Here is a 22,480-nt window from a genome sequence, read left to right on the forward strand (position 1 = left end):
TATCTATGTATCCATCTATCTATCTATCTATCTATGTATCCATCTATCTATCCTCCTGTACCACCTCAGGCATCTCCACCCCAGCTGGCCCCGTCCTGCCCTAAAAGTTCATCGAGGTTGAACATACTTAACATGCTATCATGTAATTGCTGAAGGTGGTTTTACTTACTGGAGCGTTTTGGGCAGAAGTAAACTTTCTCCAATCGAATCCAGGCTTCTCCCGCAGCTCCTCTCCCCGCTGTTTCTCTGCACCTTCGTTCGAGACAAACAAACCGTGATCTCACCTCATCCTCTCCCGCGGTGAAGCGTCACCATTCCCGTTTCCAGAGGCAGGAGAATGACGCGGAGCAGGGCTCGGTGCCGCCTCCCCAGCCCGCGATCCTCCCGAACCGAACCCGCCGCCTCCCTCGGAACCGCCCGAACACGCCCCTGGTTCCACCCGCTGATCCATCCCGCCTCCTTCCGCCCGCCCTTCCTTCCTTCCCCTCACCTCCTGATCTGCCGGGAGCGGGGCTCCGGCTCCTGCCGAGGGGTTCCAGCGGCTCCTCACGCCCCGGTAATTCCCCCGCGGAGCCGGCGGGAAGCGCTGAGGCGGGAGGCGAGAGGCGGGAAGGGCTGAGGGGGGCGGCGCTGAGGGCTCGGCAGGGCCGGAAGTTGAACTTAATTTTCGGGGGGGGGAGGGGAACCAAACAACTCCCCACCACCGCCACCAAAACGGCAAAAAGGTAAATTATTTATTGTGGTGAATAAATCGAAAAAAAAAATTCAGGTTTTCATCTGTAAAGCCCGGGGCTTTACGTGGGCATCTGAAAGTGTCGTGCCCACAGCCACGTCGGGGATCAGACCCAGAGTCCGCGGACTCAGGCGTCGGGCAAAATTTATTTACACCCCCAAAGGAACACTTCGAAGAATAAAATACACTAGTAAGCGTCACATCACAAGCGTAACTGTTGACCCGGTGGTGCCCTTAAGTGATTATTTAAAAATATTTGGTTGTTTGCTTTAAGCAACCGCAGTTCAGCTTTTACTGCACCGCCTCTGGGGAATAACCTAAATAACGTAATCCTTCCCTGGCCGCTGATCTAAGCTGAGCTGGAAACTTCACTTTTTTTTTTCCCTTTGTTTTGTTCTTTTTACTCTTTAAAAATCCTGAGGCAGCTGTGCCGTCTGGTAGGGGAAAAAAAATGAGCAGTTCTTCCTCATCCAACTGCTTAGTTTTTCTTAATAACCAAGATTACTGCCCAGCACAGAATAAGAGGCAGAGCAGAGGAAAAACCTGTTCCTTTTCAATCCAGATCCCAAATATTCAGTGTCCTCCCTTCCCTGTGCCTGTACAGTGTCAGGACTGGCAAGGCTGTGCCTCGATAAATAAAAATAATAAAGCAAACTGAAGGTTTGCTTGCTTTGGCAGAGGCGGTGAAATACCGTGTCGGTTCATATAAACTTATTTTTCACTTGTGGGTTCTTTTTATATGTTCAACAAACTCGTGGGTTGATAAGCTCCTTTGTAGTTCTTGTGGAATAACTTTTATCTGTGTGCAGGCTGATACATCTGTTCCATGTGCTCTTCTCCCCTGACATCAGAAAGAAAAAGGAATTAAACTGTGTTTTGCAGAAAGTCATGTTGAAAAGCAGAGAAGGGAAACATTATTCTGAGTTTCTCCCGTAGCAGAATGCCTTTTCTGCACCAGGCAGGGCTGGGCCTGTGTGCTCACACATGAAAACAAAAAGGCACTTTGCTGTCTTCCTGGAAAAGCCAGAATTGTGCAACCCTGCTATTTATTGCATCTGTTGATGGTTATAATTCCTGTCAGCCTTTTAGTTCCGGAAACAGTCTGATTCCCAGGCTGCGAGAGAGTTTTTCTGATAGGATTGTTTTGATACTTTTACCTTTTGAGGTATGTAAGTACCTTTCCTTTGGGTTTTTTTTTTCTGGGGTTGTGTAACATCATGTTAAGTACATATTCCTTGTTATTTTAAGTATAGCTCTGTGTGATTTTGTACAGGGGAGGGCAGGAACTGGATTTACAGCTCCTGTCTTCCGTAAGTTTCTAACCAGTTAAAATGCCGCCAGCTTCAGGAAAACAACTCCAGGTTTGCCCTGTATGAGAAAAAACAAATGCAGGCACTCTCTGCTTCTGGGGGGTTTGGGTGACCTTCCTGCTAAAATGTTTCTGTGCTTTGCTAGAGTTCATTTCTGTATTACAATAACTTCCTTTGTTAGTTGAAATTTCTTCGGTCAGAAGCGAAACTGCAAATAAACACGTCATTTGGGCTAATTAAGCGTTTGCGATACATGGGCTGAATGACCGAGGTGGTTTTGAATTGGAAAACAGAAAAAGTACTAAGTATTCTTGCATTTCTTTCAGCCGTGATTGACTCAGAAAGTCGGAGTCGGTGAGGGGAGATACGTTTCTTTCGCTTTCTGGGAAGTTCGTGGTGGGTGAGAAGAGTTATAGAAAGTATATTCTCCTAATGGCTGGTTACGAGTTGGGAATGCTGTGGTGATATTTAGGGCAGAAACGGCGCAGAAATCTGCAGAAATCGGTGCTTTTCTGCAGGGCTGGCTCTTGCCACAAGGGGACACGAGCCACGCGCTCTCGGTATTTCCCTGTCGCGCATGTGGCAGATGTGACGTGGTGAGAGCTGATTGATTTAGAGCCAAAAAAATCCAGGCTGGTTTTTATTTGCTTGTGCCCGGGCGATGCTGCCTCACCTGTAACAACGTGTGTTGGGTTCCAGTACCAACCTGTCCCCTCCTGCTGCTCTTCCTCCCGGCTTCACAGCCCTTTTATTATTCCAAACCACCTTAGCGCTGAGGGCACAGGAGTGGGAGCCGGTAGGTGGCAATGTGTGACCGCACATGGGAAGCCACCATTCGTTTGGGAGATTTTGGTGTTTTCTGAGTGTTTAGTGTTGGTTTGTGGGGTTTTTCTTTCTTTTTTTTTCCTTTTTTTTTCGTTTTAAGTCAGAAATTTCGTTTTGGTATTGCAAGAGCTGTTGAGGTGCTTGTAAGTTAATGGTAACAGTGGTAACTTCCAGGAGTTAGTTTGAGAAAGGCATAATGGAGTAAATAATTAGGTTCTGCAATGAGTTATTGTTTCTGTACAGCAAACAAGTGCCTCATGTTCAAACAGAAAAGAAATAGGCCCTTCTCAAAGATAGTGTGTTCCAAAGGTATCCCAGTGTATTCCACTGGATCTCAGCATGAGAGGGAAGAGAGATGCATGAGGAGGAGGTGTGTTCACTGCACTCTTAGATCCCAGTGCCAGGAACAGCTTCACTCCATGAAGCAGAGAGGAGATCTTCCAAAGGAAGAAGAGAGAGCACTGTTCCCTCTTTTTATTCCTTTGCTCCTTGTTTACTTAGGAAAAAGAAGTCTTCCATTTCCCATGTCACCTGACCTGAATAAACTGATGAGGAAGCTCACTTTGAATACCAAAGGGAACTATTCCTTACAAGATGGACTTTGTCATGCCCCTCTCCAAGCTCTTTTTTTTCTTTCTACATTACAATCTGCCCTTGGTCCTCCTTTGGAGCCCCTCTGCCTTCTTCCCTTCTCATCCTTCTTGCCTGTCTGCTATCTCAGTTTCTCTTCCATCTTCCTGCCCCTCTTGCTGTCTGCTGTTTTTCCCTCTTACTATCCTCCTGGTTGTTCTTCCTACCCCCTTTGTTTCTCCTTGCACCCTTTGTTTATTTTTTCCTCTGGACCCTTTCTCCCTCTGTCTGGATTCTCTCCCTTTTGTCCACCCCACTGCCCTTATTCCCATATGGACACTGTGGAAAGAGGTGGAGGTGTTGTGACTTAAAGTCCCTTCCAATTGACAGCTGTGTCTTTGCAGGAAGGTTCATGCAGCTTGGTGGGAGAGAAGCTCCAGTAATTCCAGCTCCACAAGATGTGGAAAAGGAAAAGGGAGGTTCAATGCCACAGACCAGGTGTTTGTTTCTTGCTCAAAATTAAATCATCTTTAAGGCCTGACACAATAAAAATCGTCAGCTCTTCCCTATTGTCCTTTTTGGAAGCTGGAACAAAACTTGGAGTCTTAAATGTGTTGGAGCATCACGTCTCCCAGAGAAGTTTGTCTTCATGAAGAAAATTAAGAGCTGAAAAGGAAAAAAAGTAATTTGTGCAACTATTTTGAAAGCCAGGAGGTTAAACGTTGCCTTCACCAGGCCCCAGATTTTACCATGGAGACTGAACCTGCCCTCTCTGTCTGGTTTGATACCAGTTAGATGGAGATAATTTCTGGGCTGAACAGAACCAACATTTTCAGCTCCCTTGATTAAACCAAGTTATTTTGAAGAGTTAAAGATGAACTGTATATAAACTCTGTTTTGCTGTTATGTAGCAGAGCCAGAGAATATAGTGGGCTTTTTGTTGTTTTGGGTTTTTTACCCCTTTGAATTGGGTAAATGTGAAGGTGCTGAAGATTCCACGTTGTGTGGCACTACAATCTCTATTCCATTACCTCAGTTTATAGCATTTAGGGGCGTGGAGTCAGCCTTGGAGGTACATACATGGCCCTTTTTCTCTTTTTTTCATTAGAGACATGTATGATTCTGTCCAAAACAGCTCGAGTAGCCTCCTTCCTACTCCGGGAAGCAGGTGCCTGTTTCATCTTTACCTTTGATTGTTCTGGAAACCCTCCCTCGGCGCATTTGCTGTCTGATGAGGTTCAGAAAAAAAGGACTTTTTATCACTGTGGGGACATAAATTGGCTTTGAGAGGAGGTGAAGGCAGCGGGTATCTCTTCCCTCTTTGCAGCCCCTTGCTTGGGACTCAAGTCTGTCCCTTACAGAAACTCCTGGTGGTTGGAAACAGCGGGATCCCACAGCCCAGGGAGCGTCGGTTTATGGCTCTGTGTATGGTCTCACAAGGGAACACTGTTCAATAGGCTTCAAAGTGATTCAGCCCTGGCATAACCGTGGCTGTGGCCACATGTAATATAGCCTGTAGCTCTTTAAAGAGGATTAGCCTTAGATCAGGGACAGCATTCATTGCTGGGTCTCATGGAAAGCAGAATATGCTAATGAAATGGAAATGTCTACAGCAAACATTGCATAGTATTGGAAACCTCAAAATTGGGCATTGTGTCTTGATATCTCTGCTGGAAGTCAACAACTTTCATGTGGTTTGTTATTTCGAGAAAAAAATCAAGTTTATAATATCACCACAAGCTCTCTATAATAAATCAAGATCTGATTTGCAGTTTTACTGGCAAAATTGAAATGATAACAAACATCTGAAGGTAACTTTTCAAACGCTGTTGAATGTTTTAATGATGTCACAGCTTTCCAGCAAAGACAAAATCCAGCCACATCTTAAAATATCTTCATTTGGGTTTTCTGCAACAGGCAGAGACTCGGTTTGATCCTGCCTTCTCTTCCCAGCTGCCCTTCCATGGCTTTAAACACCATTTTTGGGCTTACAAGACTTTCAGCATCAGTCCTGCAGACACCATGTTTCTGACATGCATTTCTGAGCCATTTCACCTTTTTAAGGCACTGTCTGTCTGTACATCCACCTCCACTGACAGTCCAGTAGGCTTCATTTGGCTCTCCTGTTTCAGTTTTATGCCAGTTTTTAAAATGCTTGAGGTTTAGTATTGTACAGATGCATAAAAAGCCCCCAGACTTCAAGGTGACCCACGATTCCAACTGTCCGACTTGAGACGTTGTGGAGGATTTTAAGCTTCACAGGAAATTTGTGACCCTAATCTGAAGCTGCCTCAGTGCCTGGACTTGAAACCTTTGCCCATGTGGAAGGGTTTTGACCTGCTCCAGGTGCTTTCCTCCTCGCACAAGCGAGCAGGAATTCGTGTCTCACCAGCCCAGCCGTGTGTGTTCGTGGCCTGGGGTTCGGTGCTCGGGCAGCACGTTCAGAAATGCAAAATATAAAAACTCCAGTGCTGGACATTAAATACCCCGATGGACCCTTTTTGCTTTTGTGCACTTGAAGTGCCTCATCCCGCTCTGCTGGGGAATAAAAGTGCCCAGAAAGCCTTTGGGAGGAAGATCCTTCTGGCTCCACTTCCAAAACGTGCACTTTCATCGCTTCGTAGTTTTTCTCTCTCGGGATTTTGTTGTTCTGCGTTTTGTTTCTTATGGTGGTGGCTAAGTTTTGGTTTTGGTGCTTTTTTATTATTTTGCTGTTTGGAAGGAGGTTTGTTTTTTTTTCTGTAGTCGTGGAGGGTGGTGATACATATTCATGAAAGAGAAGTCTTTCCAGCCCCTGCCTGGGTTGACAAAGACTTAGCTGTTTCACACAGCAAGCTGACTGGAATTGTGTGGGGCCTGCCTGCCCAGATTAGAGCAAACAGCCAGCTTATTCCTCCAGTCATCAGGCCTCCCCTTCCTAACAATTTCCCCAATTGTCATTTTGACAAGGCTGTCATTAGGTGATGGCTTCTTTTGGCCATTTTGCAGATAAAGATAATTTCCTTAAGTTCCATTTTATTTGACAACAAGTGGTTTGGGAGAGAAAGGAAGTGCTTCAGTAGTTTATGGATTAAGGGTTTGTCACTTCAAAGGCATCTTTGATCTAAAAATATGTGCTGTACCAAATTCATTAGGTCTTTTTTTCCCTTTCTCTTTTTTTCTTTTTTTTAGAACTTTTTAATTTATTGATCTGCCCCTCAATTATTCCTTTTTTTTTTCTTTTTTTTTTCTTTGCATCCCCTAGTAGTACTTGGGATAGCAGTGGCAAGGAGAAAGTGCCCAAAAGGCCTCTCTGAAAAGTCATGACCAGGGCAAAACAACAGGTGCTTTTGTTCGGCGCCCAGCGCCGATGGATCTGCTTTTAGCCAGAGGTCCTGCCTGCTCCTGCCACAGCAGCTCCATTAAAAACTTGGGAGACAGAGAATATGTTTCATAAGGAGTGGCTCGTTGCACCTCTTGTGTTGGTCTGGGTCACTCCTCTGGCATAACTGGCCTAAACCCATGGGTCTGGTGTAGTCTGGGGATGGGTTTGGACTCCCTGGTACCCGTTTGGGAATGGATTTGGACTCCCTGGTACCCCTTTGTCCAGCAGTGGCAGTTGCTGAGTGGTTTTGGCTCTGTTTTGTGTCTGTGCTGCACTAAGAAATCCCCAAACCTCATTCCAGGCTCTTTTCCCAGTCTGTTTGCAACTTAAATGCTCTTCCAGGAAGCCCTAAGCTTTGGAGCAGGCAGGTGCAGTGGCCAGAGAGCGTGTTGCTTCCCAGATCCCATCCACCCACGGAGTTGGACTCGATGATCCTTATAATAGGTCCTTTCCAACTCGAGGTATTCCATAATTCCTAAGTGCAGGTCTGCATGGCCAGAGTTTCTCTTTGGGTACTTCTGCAGGGAGAGCAGGACGTGGTGGGGGTTTGAATACGGATCAAGAGCCGGGCTTTTCCAGCAGCTGCCTTAGCTGTGTCAGGCACCGGGCTTCGCTTTCACCCCTGGCAAAAACTCCATCCTCAGCTGCAGGAGCGTAAATCCACCACGGTAGCCCATTATTGTCTCCTTTACACAGACCTTGCTGGGGCTGGCATTTGTCCTGTATTAATATTAATATCTGTTCTCCCTCATTACCTCAGTTTTCCCTGTAATGTCACCTCTGTATTGCACCAGCCGGCAAACCACCTCCTTGTGCTGGAGGCTGTTCTTGATCCCATTTCCAAACAGAAGCACTTCTGCCTCGGCTCTGGCTGGGGTGGCTGTGCAGAGGCCTTTTTTTTTTCCTTCCCTTTTGCCTGCTAATTGGCTGAGACCACCAGAATTTGGAGGACACAGATGTCACTGATAGTTTGCCTAGGGAGCACATTCATGCCCATCTGTTGCAGTCTAGAAGGCTGTTCATATATCCACAAGGCCTTCATTTAATTCTTGTCAGAAAGTAATGTAAATCCAGTTTACCTCAGAGGTCACAGCCAAGATTTATGCCAATGAGCCCCCTGCAATTTACACACACTGTAGTTGTATAGGATGAAAAGAAATCCTTTCATGTTGGTGCATATTAACAAGAAAGCTTGCCTTAGGAGAGGCTTTTTGATTGAGGTTCTTCCTTATTTTAATACAGCCAGTTGGGATACCCAGCTTTAGCAAAAGAAAACATCTAATCTTTAAGCCAGAGAAGTAAACTAACTAATAACTAACTAACTAAAGCCCCTAGAAAATCCATTTAATATTTTTTTAAACCATCTTTTTGCAAAGAAAGGTAAATGCTCTAGGAAAACACAAACGTGTGCACTGAAATAGTCAGGAAACTGAATGTGCCTTCTGTGGAAGATGATGTTAAATCAGCTATTGAAACCTTTGCTAAATTAGTGTAAGCATGTTTTCTTTTTTTTTTCCACCCTGTTTTATTTTTCAGTCCCTCAAGCTGTCAAATCTGAAAAAATAAAGCTGAGCCTGTTATTTTTGACAGGGGTGACGGGGAGGGCTCCAGAAGGCTTGTGCACAAACCCACAGGAGGGAGAGCAGCTGAGGGTGCTGTGTGATGTGCACGGTCCCTGTCACCTGCTGCAGGTAAAAATACCACCATCAGTATTTATCAATATTTTTGCAGTCTTCCTACAGAAATCAGGGAAAGATAAAATATCATAATATGGAGGGAAGATGAGACTATAAATGGACCAGCCACAATAGACCCAGCACTGGCTCTGTGTCATGATTTCACCCCTGTCTTTATTCAGCAAGAGACTCTAACAGCTTAAAGAGCTTCCCTAAAAATGAGTGTGGCTTCATTAACCTTAGGGAAGCCCCATGTGGAAGGGCCACAGTACACCAAATTAGGCTGGAGGGAAAAAAACAGCAGTGCAAGTGGTGCAGACACTTGAATTGAAAATGAGCTGTTAGAAAAGAAACACTTTTAAGTGCCTTGGTTATTAAAATGGCTTGTGGGAGCAGGCAGAGAAAAGTGGGATGCGACGATGGATCGGGATGTGCCAAGATGATTACAAAGGGGTTTCAGAGTTGGGCACCTCTTTAGGCTCAGTGTAGTTTGAGGGTGTTCCTCTCATTTATACTGGCTCCTCCTCCCTTTTCCTCCTTCCTTTTCCCTAGTTTGTCTGGCCTGTGGATTTTACCTTAGCAAACACTCCAAATGTTCCAGGCGTGAAAATCAGTATGATTTGCACAGTGTCATAATGACCGGAGTGGTTTGGGATTAGGAGGCAGGAGAGCAAGGCTGCAAAATGAAAACAAGGGCTCAGAGTCCCAAGTTCCAGCGTAGCACTTAAAATAATTAAAATGTTTATTTGAAAGTCAAAACAGTCTCAGTCATAAATAACTATCCATTCCTCGATTGATTGTGTCGAGTCCCAACCGAGAGCTCTGGGAATAAGGTTTATTTGCTCCCTGTTGGGATTAATCCATAAATGTAGTCTCCACATGGAACTCATCAGGTCTTTGCTTCCTCTTCATTAGTCTCCCTGGAACTGGAGGGTAGCCTGAAGAAGATGAAAATTAGGATAATATATTTTCAGAGAGAAAAGGTCTGGTGATCCCTAATTTGTGTTTCAGGGCCATAATGCTGTGGAAAATTTCCCAAACGATGTTGTCTGAGAAACAAGGCTTGTTATCCTTGCTGCATTTGAAGTTTGAATGCAGCAATTACATCTTCTTTTTCTTAAAGCCTCCAGAGCTAATTGCAGTCTTAAACTGGCTAGATTGACTCCCAGGCTTCCTTCTATCCACAGTAGAACTTAAAATTCCTTTCTCTTGACAGATCTTTTGGTCTTCTAGCCCAAGGGCTCTGAAATGTCACAGTATGGCCCATTTCTTATTAAAGAGATCATTTCACTGTAGCCCACCCAATATTTCCCTCCATCCCTCTTGTTCTGAACCCCAGCTCCAATTAGAGGGCAACCACAGAAACGTATTTTCTCATCCCCTGAGACCTTTGTAATATTCTTTTTTCCATAACATTTGATGCGAGGAGTTATTTTAATCCGGGCTCCAACCAGAAATGGCACAGATTTTTTTTCCCCCCTTTTTGTTTCAAAGTGTCTAACAATTACGTCAAGCATTTAAAAACTGCCTGTGCCCAAAGCTGGAGAAAAGCTGTCACCAAAAAATGCTTAAATCCTCAATCTGGTGCAAAATAGTTTTTATTATGTGTTTTCAAGGAGCATTTTGAAGTGCATCCTTAGAAAGCGTTTTCGTCCAGGCAGTTTGAATTTTTATCGCTTCAAAACCGTAGCCTCCTTAAAGTACCACTTGTTAGGATTTAAGGGAACCTTAGGAAAGCTGATTAGTAACCACTGAGAGGGTTCTAAAAGCCTCCAGAAGATTTTGCTGCTGTGCTGTTCGGCTTTAGTCTCAGGTCCTGCATTTCCACAGGTCCATGAGCCGCGTGCTCGGTTATTCCCCTCTCCCAGCTGTCACTCAACGCCACAGCTGTCACGAAACACAACTTTTACAAAGTGGCATCTGTGTAAAGGATGCTGCCATAGCTTAAAGCTCTTTGGTGCGTTTTAAGCTGATTTTATGATGCGAGCCATTGTCCCCAGTGATGGGTCTCTAAAGACTCTCCACCTTCTCAGTGCTAATGTACAGTTTATTGCGCTTTTTCTCCGCGGTTCCAGCGCTTTGGCGTCGCTGCCGTCGTAAATCAGTGTTTATTACTCCGAGTGTCCTTGCTGTTTATTCAATTCTTTGGAGGAAAAAACATACTCGAAGAAAAATTCCTCTCTTGCTGACATTCATATATCACTGCTGTGGACCTGGCAGTTTCCCTGGCAGTGAGTTAAGCCCTCCCAACCCAAGGAAGCCAAGCGCTGTTACTTCCACACTAATTTGAGCTTCCCTGCTAAGTCCCGGCAGTTCTTTGTGAGACTGGCAGCCTGTGTGGCTCACAAAGCCACGGGGCCCTCCTGCTTACAGTCAAGACCCAGTGGGATCTTCCAAGCTGTGGGAGCACAAGCTGGGCTTAAAAGTCGAAATTTGGGCTCTGAGCTCCACTGGATGCTCTTAATACCGTGTTATTCTTTGTAAGGGGAGGTGTCCCATTGCTTATTTGCTTTAGTGGATCTTCCTAGCACATTTAGTATTTACTGGGGCTGTGAGGTGGCAGCTGAACATAGACCTTCTCCAACATGCTCCTGAAGCTGTTCCCAGGACTAATGTCCACAGTGGATCCGAGGCAGGTGTATGTCTGCTTGGAACTCACTCGAGGGGGCTCCCTAGAAAACGTGGGGTTTGAGAAATCAATTACACAAAGGAGTGGAGTCAGGGCCAGATGGCCAGGATGCTTCGTCCCAACCTGGGAGGCACTCCTGGGACAGGCACACACTCCTTCCCACAGGGCTGGGTAATCAGAGAAATCAATTAGCAGATGTCAGTGCGGTTAGCAGGGCAAGCAACGCTGGCATAGGTGTGTTACTGTGACTGTGGCAGAGGAGGCTGCCTGTCTTTTTTCCCTGATGGATAACCAGCAACTGGATCAACTTTCCCAGACCTGGCAGGGTAGGAGGAGAGGAGTCTCCTTTCTGGCTGTTGTCACCAGGTTGAGATGTCTGTCCCTGACAACCTGGCAGTCCCTAGGGAGAGGGGACCTTTGTGAACTGGGATGTGGACTAGGACCCTGTGCCGTGAGCAAATCCCATAAGGGTGGTGGCCTTTTTTTTAGGCTGATCTTTACCAGCCACAGGTGGTTCAGCCCCATCTCCTGAGTGGACTTTGAACAGCTGTAGCTGTGTCTTCAGCCCTGCCTCTGACCCCATCTCCTCTTTCTTCTGAAGGGAGCCCCTAAATGGGCCCTGTGCCTGGTCCATCCTCAGGGATGTGATCCCGACACCCAGCTGTGCTCACCTGACTCAAACCCTGCAGGACGGTGCCCTGCGTGGGGTGGCCCTGGCGGCTCTTACTTGGAGCTAAAAAGATGGGGAACCCTTTCAGGGTTTTCCTTCTGTTTTTATCCATGGCTCTGCCTCTGGCCCATCTTTTTTACTTGCTCCCCAGCTGCTCTCACACGTCTGTGCTCCTGCCCTCGGCCTCCTTTTTTTACGGCTACTTTTTAAATTTCTTCTTTCTCTGCCATTTGTCTGCAGAGTCCCACTGACTGGCTCCTGCCTCCAGGCTCTTTGCTGATGAATCCCATCTTTTGCTCTGCTCCACCTGCCCTTCCATGGCAGGCTCTCTGATCCTCTCTGCACTCGCATGAGTGCATCTCTTTTGCCCTCTGCTTTTCAATCTGGCAGCTCTTACTCGGTGCCGTTGAGAACACGGGATATCGGCCACCAGCTCCAGGGGATCCAACGATCCCAGAGCTGTGACAGAGAGGGGAAAAAAAAACCTCCCTGGAAATTTAGCTGCTAGAATGTGAGTCTTTTCTGGTCAGCAGAGCAAACTGTGCCTGTGTGTGTGTTTCTTTGCACTGCACTCCCCTTCCTCCTCTAGTGCACTGTTTCCCTAATTTAAGAAATGTCTTCACAGAGGCTGTTTCTGACTGTATTGCTTCAAGCTGTGAGAACAGTTTTTTAAGTGAAACCGTCATCAGATTGGCGGGGAAAAATAGAAAAAAAACAAACCCAAATTATTTATTTTGTGCTTGATTTTTGAAAGCTGCTTAGCTGTTTCGGCAGATGCTCAGCTGGATGTGGGAATGGAAATGTTTTTTTTTCCTGCATCACCACTGGCAATGTCCTAAGCATCCCAAGGACTTGCAGTGGTACATCCATGGAGAACATTCCTACATGGGATGGAGTTCCAGGGTAAAAAAGACGGTTCCAGCAGTCTGGAAAATGCATGCAGCATCTTCCATGAGTTCTGCCATTCAGTCTCAGCTAACTGTGTGTGACAGCCCGAGCCTTCCAGGTGCAAAGGGCTCCGGCACAGCCCGGGTAGTCACTTCCCTGCTTGGGGTTTCCCTGCTCCAGCCCCGCCCTGCCTCCCTGGCACCTTGGAGATGTTTGTCCTGCAGACTTTGTCACCGGGACCCTGCAGTAATTTCACACACTCCCCTAATAAAGTCCTCCGAGGCCGTCATGTATTTTCATGTATTTCCCCTATTATTTCTCCCTGCTTGAGCCTTTTGGATAATTGATGATACTTTAGTTAATCATTTTCCCCCTCCTTTGTTTGCCAGGTACCTCAAGCCTTGAAGGGATCCTTTTCATTTAGGACCCGTGTCTTCTCTTAAGTAATTGATCACCGCGCACCCGGGGACACCCAATTCACAGCCGAGTGGGATCAGCCTTCATGAATAATCAAAACGCCGTGGCCGCGCTGCTGCGGGAGTGCGAGCGAGCCCTGGACGCGCTCCTGTCGGCAAAGGCCGGCACGGGCGAGGAGGACGAGCGGGAATACCGGCGGTGCCAAGGTGAGCTCTCCCCAGGAGAGGCGGCAGGACCCCGCCGGTCCTCGGCCCTGCCCTATTTTTCTTCTCCTGGCAGATGAGTTGTCAAGAGATGCCTGGATTTCGAGGCCATGAATGGGATGCGGGCTACAAGGCAGGCAGGGAAAGAAGTCCACTTTGTTGCAGTGAATTGCTGTCAGTTCTAATTTTAGGCTTCACTAAACATGAGGCTGTAAGGAACAGTTTAGTTCAGGAAGAACAATGCCCAAAAGTTTGCTGATGCACATAAATTTCAGTTATTAAAAAAAAAAAAAAGGGAAAAAAAGGATGCAACTTCTGAATAAGGGCACATATTTCCTCTCTTTTCATAGGAACTGGATGAGGGCCCTCTCTGTTTGTCAGCTTCTCCTCCTATATTAAAGAGCTCATTGCCCGAATCTTTATCTTGTAAAATGTGTGTGACCTCTATAAGTGGTGTCCGAGGGGAAAAAAAATAACCCACCCAAACTTGCAATATCCCTCTTGAAAGGAAAATCCATGCTGGCTAAAGGCTGGAATAAATGACAGGAAAGGAAGCAGCGTTTAGCAGGGTTACCTGCTGGAAACCAGCGTTTATTTTGGTATTGCTTTGGTGGTGCTTCGGAAAAAAAAAATAAAAAGAATTTATCATTTTCTTAATTCCAGCGGAATTAAAGGTTTCCCTTTGCGTGACACATCTGCGGCACTGCCCCGTTTTCCCGTTTGGTGTTAATAATGTTTGGTTTTGCTTTGCTTGAGTGACTCGGCCATAACGTTAATTTGATCTTTAAAACCCCTTTGTTTGTCCCGGGGCGCAGAGCCGTTGAGAATATGTTTTTCCGACCATCCTTGTTCTTGCTGGGAGGTCAGCTGCCTTTTTTCCTGAAGCACCTAAGTCTGTTTGTGCTGGAGGGTGGCGTGTAGGTTTCTGTTATGGATACTGGAAGGTTTTTCTCTCCTCTTTTTTTTTGTTTTCGACAAAGGGTACTTTGTTTTCTCCTCGCAAATTCTTTTTAAGTTTTATTATGGCTCCGCAGAATAGGCTCTTGAACTCCTAATCAGGTAGCGCTTTTTTCCCCCTCGTCCTCCTCCCTCCTTTTCTCCTATTAAATGCCACAAAGTATGAGAAATAATCAGTTTAGTTCCAGATAAGGTAAATCAGTGCCCTTATAATCACTCGATTAGACACGGCCCTTCAGGTAAACTGCTTCAGGAAATGGGCGATCAGAGCCCGTAGTGATGCTCGGGCTTTTCCAGGGGACCGTGTTCCCATCAGCTGAAAGAAAAATACCCAGCAGCGGGGTGGTGACAGCGACATTAATAACTGCTGGGGCTCTCTGCCCGGGGAAGGCAGGGCCTCGGAGGTCGGCGGCTCTCGGCTTCGGGGGGACCCTCCCAGCACAGGGGCCGAGGGGGTTTCTTCGCCCCCCTCTTCCTCCCGGGGCTGCCTTTGTTCCCCCCTCCCTCCCGGCTTTCTCAGACTGGGCGCAGGAGGGACCGAAAGCTGAATGGTGGGGAGAGGGGAGAGGAGGAGCACATCCTCATCTCGCTTTAGTTGAGGGGGCAGAATGGGAGTTAGGTGGGTCTGGACTGCTTTTTTACTTCATTCCAGTCAACTTCTGTGCTGGTTCAACCCTTGTTAATCAATGAGTTTATATTGCCAGTGGCGAGAACAGCTCTCGGTTACAAGGGTAGACTCTGGTCCTGGGAGCTGGATTTTAGCTGACAGCTGTTCACATGAGCTCCCCAGCTGGTTGCTGTGGTTCTGGTGGATGTCCTTGTGATCCAACATCGTTTTATTTGTCATTGACTGGCTAACTGTGTTAATTTCCACGTGGTGACACCTAGACATCACAGCAGGGCTCGAAGAAGTATCCTGCTAGGCCTACAAGAATGTTCAACCCCAAAGATGACTGAAGGCTCCAAATTTGCCAAATCCTCCTGAAAATGTTGCCCTGGTTTCCTTTGCTAATCAGCTCAGCAGTAATGACTGCTGAGGATGTCTCTTTAAATATCTAAATTAAAGAATTTGGCTTTAATCTTTGCTCTTTAGTGCATCAGACAAGAGGGGGATCAAGCATGGAAACCGAAACAAGGGGACAACAATAATACCTTTAGAGAGGATACATCCAAGTTATCCCACTGATTGTTTTCTTGGTTGCTGACAGTATTTTTTTCTGATTTCATTGTTATTTAAGTAAGCAAAAGTTTGTGTGGGAAAGACAGAAGAAGAAGGTAGAGAAGCGGACAGAAAGGCTGTCTATGTAAGCCTCCTGTTTCTCCATGGATAGATCCCTCCCCAAAATGTCAGTGCTGTGGGATCATATGGGAAAACATAATGCTTGCTGTGACTGCCTTCAGTCCTCCCCACTGTCTTCCTTTGGAAAAGATTTTGGGAAGCTCAGTCTTCCCCCTTCTACGTGGGGGATTAAACCCCTCAGTCCGCCATTTTGTGTTGCTTGTGATGAGGTGGGTGTCCCTGCTCCTGCACTGATTTTCTGGGGAGAACTGTGAGGGTGGGAGCACAACCTCCTCTCCCCACCAGCTCTGCTGCTTGGCCACCTTTTTGCCGTGGCATGGAGGGCTGAGCCCCTCCAGACACCACTGCAGGAGGATAGGGAAACATGGGATGTGTAACAGGAAGGTTTCCAAACCCTGTGTTTCCTTGGGACAGCAACAAGTGAGGAAACATGGCCCTTTGGAAAAGGGCCCTAAATACCCAGCTTTCTGCTTTTTCCTAGGAAAGCCATATTAGTCAATGGACTGTAATGTGAGCATGAAATAAGACTTTTTAGGCAGCACATTTTCTACAGTCTGTCCGTAAAGGATTGATTAAAAAATATGGGGTGATACATTTATTGCATTGCCTCGTTAAAGCAACGATGGTCTCTGAGCAGGGGGTTTTTGGGGGGATTAATGGCCAGAAGGGGCCAGACCTGCAGCTGATGATCACCATTAACCCCATCTGGTCAATAATCCTTGTTAATCCACTTTTATTGGCCAGAGGGGCTGCCTGGACAAGTGGTTAGCACAGCACAGCACACCCAGGCTGCAGCTTCACCCCTTTTGCAAGGAAAATTAAATGTGGAAGGGACAAATCCAAGCCCAAATCTCTAGCTGGGCACTCCTGGCAGTTGCATCCTTAGCTGGGTCAGGTTGGAGATCCAACCCAAGCCAATGGAGTGGTGATTGCCCAGAATGGGGAGGGAGCAGGGAGGACCAAACATGTTTAAGAGCGTGTTCTTAATGTTCATTATATCACATTAGATCTCTCTTAAATTGCATTCTGTGGTCCAGTTCGGATGTGTTTGTCTCCCAGTTTGGATGTGGCTTTCCAGGCTGGCTCTGCCACTGTCACCTGAGCAAGGGGGACGAGTCTTCTGTGCTGTTGACCCCGTTGTCCTCTCCTCACACGGGGGAACAGGTTTCCTCCTGCCTCTCTTGGAGCAGCTCTTTCCGCCCAGGCAGCCTCCAGCCGGCCTGGCCTCCTGCTAAAAGCCTTTTTGATGGCTGAGGGCTCCCATTTACCTGGAGGGCAGAGCAGCCAAGGGGAACGGATGGCAGGCCAGCCTTCCCTCCCCACCAGGCCGGTGACAGGAGCTGAGAGCTGGTAGTGACTGGGAGAAGGTCTTTTAGAAAGATCGGTGTTACAAGTGCTGCAGCTGAACCTGCTGCAATATCTTTACCTGCTCTTTGACCCTTTCAGCTCTGCTTCCTGAGGACTTGAGGACCCTTCTGGAGGAGGCAAAGGAAATGAAGTGGCCCTTTGTGCCGGAGAAGTGGCAATACAAACAAGACCTCGGCCCAGAAGACAAAACAAACCTGCAAGATATGATCAGTGCGAGGCTCCCTGACTTACTGGTATGAAGTTCAACGCACCTGTTGTATAAAACGTCCCCCTGGGGTGCTTGGGGGCTTTCACAGGGCACTTCTGTTTCTGTTTCCACTCACGTAATGGTTCCCTCTTCCCTGAAGAACTGGCTTTATAATAAAACTAAAATGCCAGATGTTTTTTAAAAAAACTCCATGATTTTGACAAGACTGCTGTTCCTCATTTAATTCCCCGCTTCCAGGAGGCCATGGGGATTACTCACTTTAGTAGGGCTTGCAAAATTCCTCAAATTTTCTCTTTTCAATAAAATTACATGTCAGAATCCCCTTTGAGGACCAAAGCTGGCCAAAACCCAGGCAGGAAAGGCAAGGTTTTAATGTGAATTCTACCTGTGAGTAAAGGGTACTTGGCTGTGTAAGGAGCTGCAGAACCCAAAGGTGTTTGGGGTCCTGTAAGGTGATGAGTTTTAAGGATTAGAAAATGGCAAGAAGTGTGGTTTGCTTTTTGCTTTCCTGATCTCCCCAGAGGCACGTCAGGCGTGACTTGGAGCAAACAGAGGACACCCTTTTCCATGGTAAATGTAATATCTGGGCTAAGGAGTATCCCTTTGGCAGGATACATGTAAAAATGAGGTTTGGGAAGTTTCGGGGGCTTTTTTCTTGTTTTTTTTTTGCTTCCTGTGGTGCATGTCTGAAGCCAGCACAGTCCCATTGCTGCCTGTTGTTAACTCCAAGGTGGCCAGGAGATCTCACCTGCCCAGGAGAGCCCTGCCCTGCTGAGGCCATTGGGTTTCCTTTGGGAACAGCGATTCCTTGGAACAGCACAGAGCGACGAGGAGCTGGGCAAAGCCACCACGGGGCTGGGAGCCCCAGCACCCCCTGGCTCCTGAATTTCCTCGGGGAGGGCGGGGAGTGGCTGTTCCTGGGTATTTTATTTTCTCTCTCTCTCTTTGGTGTGTGTGGCCTCAGACAGAAATTTATGGCGGAGGTTGACCTCCTTCACAATCCCGGCGTGGCTCCCTCACTTTGGAGCGTTTGTCCGCTCTCTCCGGGGATAAACACCTGCAGTAAACTCCCCGAGAGACCTGGCTAGATGGGAGATTAATGTGGCTGTAATAGTGGAGCAGTGTTTGCAGCATTATGCCCTCTCCCCAGGTAGATGGATCTTTTCTGAGATGATACCAATTATTTATTGCTGAAACATCTGTTGATAACTGCAGCTGCCCTTGTTAAACAAAGCCTATCGTGGGGTCACAGACTATAGGGACCTAAAATCCTCCTCCATGCTAGTTTTGGACTATTCACCCACACCCCCTGAAGTCCATTGGTTGCCGTTGTCTCCAGTGTTTCATCCTGCGGTGGAAAATACTTTGTAAACGTTGTGCTGCCTTTCCCCATGTGCTTTGAAGTATTATTTCATCTTCATCGGTAATTTATATTCCAGTGCCATTGTACCATGGGAAAAAGGGAAAACCTTTTTTGTTTTCCATTTAATTGTAGATAGACTGACATTTTGACCTGTATTATTAGTATTAGTCAGGAAAAGGGATTTTTTTTTTTCCCCTTCATCCATTCCTTTTCCCCCTCCCCTTTTTTTTTATTTTAAATAAAATTTCAAGGCAGAGCAAAGGCTGCTTCAGTTCTTTGAATAAAAAGCTGGGGGGGAAATGAGACTGAAGAGAAGTGATTACAGTGTGATGAGGAAAGATAAAAGTTTGAGCAACTTTTTTTCTTCTTTTTTTTTTCGGCATGAGGGACAGAAGGATAATTTAATTCCCTGGAGGACAAAAAAAAATAAAAAAAATTAAGTCTTTGTGGATTTATTGTTCCGAAAAAAAACCTTTAAAATTTTCCCCCTCTCTGTTTATTTTAATTTGCCATGCTTAGAGTAAGCTCATAAACCGTAATTCATTACATTTAAAAAGTGCTTTGAGGTCCATGAATGGAAGGCACTTCATTACCATAACACACTGGTGGTGTGTGAAGGAGGCAGCGCTGGATACTGGAGCTCTCTCTCTCCAGGAGGATGTTTTACTCTGGGAGTGGGGCTGAAAAGCTCCATGAGACCCAGCACGGGGAGTAAGCGGATTAGGCTTTGGCTTCAAGGGTTTGCCTTAGTGTTGTTGCACTTTATAAAAAAAAAGTGGGATCCGCGTTGCCGGCGGCTCCACGCTCCTCTGGCACATCAAGAAGGCAAAGCCACCTGCACCTGCAGGCTTTTTTGAAGTGCTCTTCTTCCTCTTTGCTGTGGGATGCTCGGTGCTTCTTTGCACCCCGTAGAAGGTGGGGGGTTTTGGTTTGGATTTTTGGGGGATTTTTCTTTTTCCTGCTGGGATTCAGCACCCAAAGGCCACCCCAGTTCAACAAGCTCAACACGGTGTTTTCCACGTTTTCTGTCCAGCAAACCAAGCCCATCCTGCAGCCCCCGTGGTGGGAATCTGCACTGAGGCTTCAAGGGTGATACCCAACATCTGTATCCAAAGCCAAAACTGGAAAGCACTGGGGTGTTTGTTTTTAACAAATCAAAGCCAAATCAGAATTGTCCTTGCTGGCAAGGATAAATGAGGAGGGATTACTTTTCCTCTCTAAAATACCACCATGTGCTGTGGGGTTCGGAGTGGGGCTGCGGATCCAGAGGGGAAGCTGCCAGGGGTGTCCTTCCTGCAGATCTTTGCTATCCCAAGGGATGGAATTAGCCTAACACTCGGTGAGCAGCCAATAGAGGGCAACATGCCCATATCCACATAGACTTTGATCCCAAAATCCCTGCTGTGGGTTTAGTTGAAGGACGACTCATAGTCCCTCCTGTGGGATGATTCATGCCATATTAATATTTTAATCATTTTTGGCAATTTCTTTTACCTGTTTGCAAACCCACTGTAATGATGCGGGCCTTTGCTTCATTTTTATTGTACTTATCAATAATTCCTGCATCCAGGCTTAAGCACTCAGCCATGGACCAGGATCTGCTGGGATAGGTACAATGGGAAGACAGAAGGAAAACCCCCAAGAGTGATGCTAACTCTGGTGCCTCTGCACTCTCTATAGGGAGCTGTGCAGTCTGGCTCCATGGTCCCTGCTGGGAATGGGGGAGCGTGGATCCTGGCCTTGCTGGCACGGAATCTCATGGGATTTAATGGGAATATTGAAAAGAGTGGAAAATAAGGCCCTGCAGCCCTTGGCTGGGCTTTGGCTAATTAGGTGCTTCCAAGGGACATGCCCTAACTGCCACAGGGGTGTGTGTGTGGCACTTAAGGGCTGGGACCCTTTGAAAGAGAGCTAAAGAGAGGCCTGAGGATTTAGTTTTCTCCTCCTTCTAACCGTGGGTGTGGTAACAGGAGAACTAAAGCCTTAAATCCTAGCCCTGGGATCTTGGTTGTTCAGGCTGACCTTTTGCTACCTGCCTCCTAAGAGCCCTCCTTGGGTGATCCCAATGAGACAGAGAATGATGGAGAGGGATGGATTCTAACCAGGAGGGGAACCCATGGCACCCCAGGCTCCCTGAGGCTTTGTAAGTGAGAAGTATCAGAGATCAAGTGCAGGCAGGAGGGTTTTAGCTGTCCAGAGTGACAGCCCTGATCCCATGTATGGAGGAAAACCACAGCAGAATTTATGTGGAGCACCAACTAAAAAAAAATGGGAAGCCTGATCCTGGGTTCGTGTAGAGATGCCACTTCACTTGGCTCCCGGGTAGGATTTCCTCTTTCTGAGATGCAGCTTCATGGAGCGTTTCCTCCCTGGAAGAGACTTTAAATGTTGTATTCCTGAGATCGCTATGCTGTGTTTTCCTTTCAAATGAAGCTGCTTCTCAGGTGGATTGATGCTTTGAGGGCGCAGATGTAGGGAAGAAACTCTCGGATTTTTAGCTGCTGATAATGGTCTTGATGCCACTCTGCTCTGTCACTGGCATTTTGCTAAATATCCCCTTCAACACAGTATTTTAACATGCCACAATAGTTTATAAAGAACCAGGGCCACGAAATGTTCATGGCACCTCTCCATCCTTGGTGCTAAACAAGAACAGGAATGCCTGCAGATGACTGTGGTCCCCCAAGCCGCTGCTGATACACATGAGGCCCCCCAGGAACCCCTCTTTGAGGAGCTTCCTTGGCACTTTAAAGGATTCTGCTTCTGCCCTTGCCCCAAAATGCTGCTGCTCTTTTTTTTCCTGAGGAAAGCAGGAATTATTCCCGCTCTAGGACTGGCCCAGTTGGTGAAGCAAGATGTGTTTGGTTGCATAAAGCTGCGCCGTTCTGCGGTGTTTTGAACTGCTCATAGTGGACCTAATGCTGCTGCCTTTGAATAAACACCTAACTCTCCATTGCCTTCAGGATTAATAACTTGAGCTAATTAACAACTTCAGAAGCCATTAAATGAGGGTCTCGCTGCTGGGAGCGAGAGGGAAGCGTGTCCAGGAGCTGCTGGTTCCTCGGTCTGCGGCGATTCCCTGTCCCGCGTCTCCGGCGTATCCGTCTGCTCCTCGCAGCCACGCTTCCTTCTGCCCATCACCGAGGTGGTGGGAGGCTTAATTCCCTGTTATTTGTGGAGTGGGCTCTGACTGCCAGCTGAAAGGCAGGGATTGATAGAGAAGTCCTGGATGGTGACAGCAGCTTTGGTCTCTGGGAAAGACGGGCTTTGCTGGCAGCGCGTGGGGTAAGAGGGTGAAAGGCTTCAGCCGGATCCATCGGTGTTGTGGATCTGTCTTTAATCTGACAGGGGGAAAGAAAACCGGGCAATTTGTTAGGGTTCAGTGGAGTGCTAACTAGGAGCAGTGCTTGGGAGAGAAAATAAGGCACCTGGAAGTACGTGGCGTGTCTCCGGAACTCCTGCCTTGTGCACAGAGTTAGAAATTCTTTGCCGACTGCTCTTGGTTTTGTGGCTTTTTTTAAAAAGATTTTTAAACTTCAGCTGCAGTTTAGAAATGAAGCCGGGACTGAAACAGCTTGAGACAAATGGATACAAGCAAACACAGAAGTCCAGAGCGTCGGCAAAACTGGTGGGGACACTGAAAATTAAATGATTCCTGCCCCTGCTTTCCAACCACGCTGTTTGCAGAGGCGTTTTTCCAAAGGGGATCCTCCTGAGCCCACAGGCTGGGGAGGAGGGCTTGCCTCTGGGATCTTCGCTTTATAAAGAGGGCCGAGAGAGTGGATTAAATCAATATTTCATTTATTTGGGCTTGTAATTCCTCTTACATCAGCTGCCACATAAAGATTTCCCCCTATTTCCTTCCCCTCCTCCTCATCCTCATTTACTATGCACCAATAATTTCCCTTTGACGCGCTCCCCTGCCCGTCCTAGTGCCAGATGGCCCCGGTTCTGAGCTTCTCCCCTCTCCTGGGAGCGGCCCCCATTGTCAATGCAGAG

General features: G+C 47.0%; 2 protein-coding genes across 5 annotated transcripts in view; one reads left to right on the top strand and one right to left on the bottom strand.

Annotated features, from left to right (window-relative positions):
- TIFA (TRAF interacting protein with forkhead associated domain) overlaps nt 1–632 on the bottom strand; it is a 5,639-nt gene extending 5,007 nt beyond the window's left edge. For 2 of the 4 annotated variants that reach the window (XR_003535283.1, XM_027689923.1), the window contains exon 1: nt 170–254. The gene's annotated coding sequence lies outside the window, so the exon portion shown is untranslated. Of the gene's footprint in view, nt 1–169; nt 258–519 lie in introns of those variants that run through there. The other 2 variants (XM_027689924.1, XM_027689922.1) reach the window with 2 other exon arrangements.
- Nucleotides 633–712: 80 nt separating this feature from the next.
- The window catches only part of ALPK1 (alpha kinase 1), a 29,870-nt gene continuing 8,102 nt past the window's right edge, over nt 713–22,480 (top strand). The window contains exons 1-3 of the mRNA XM_027689801.1: nt 713–725; nt 13,055–13,288; nt 16,989–17,143. Coding sequence (XP_027545602.1) covers nt 13,168–13,288; nt 16,989–17,143 — 276 coding nt within the window. The 5' untranslated portion in view covers nt 713–725; nt 13,055–13,167. The remainder of the gene's footprint in view (nt 726–13,054; nt 13,289–16,988; nt 17,144–22,480) is intronic.

This window comes from Neopelma chrysocephalum, unplaced genomic scaffold (assembly GCF_003984885.1).
Source record: "Neopelma chrysocephalum unplaced genomic scaffold, ASM398488v2 Primary Assembly neopelma1_78, whole genome shotgun sequence".
Classification (NCBI taxonomy): domain Eukaryota; kingdom Metazoa; phylum Chordata; class Aves; order Passeriformes; family Pipridae; genus Neopelma; species Neopelma chrysocephalum.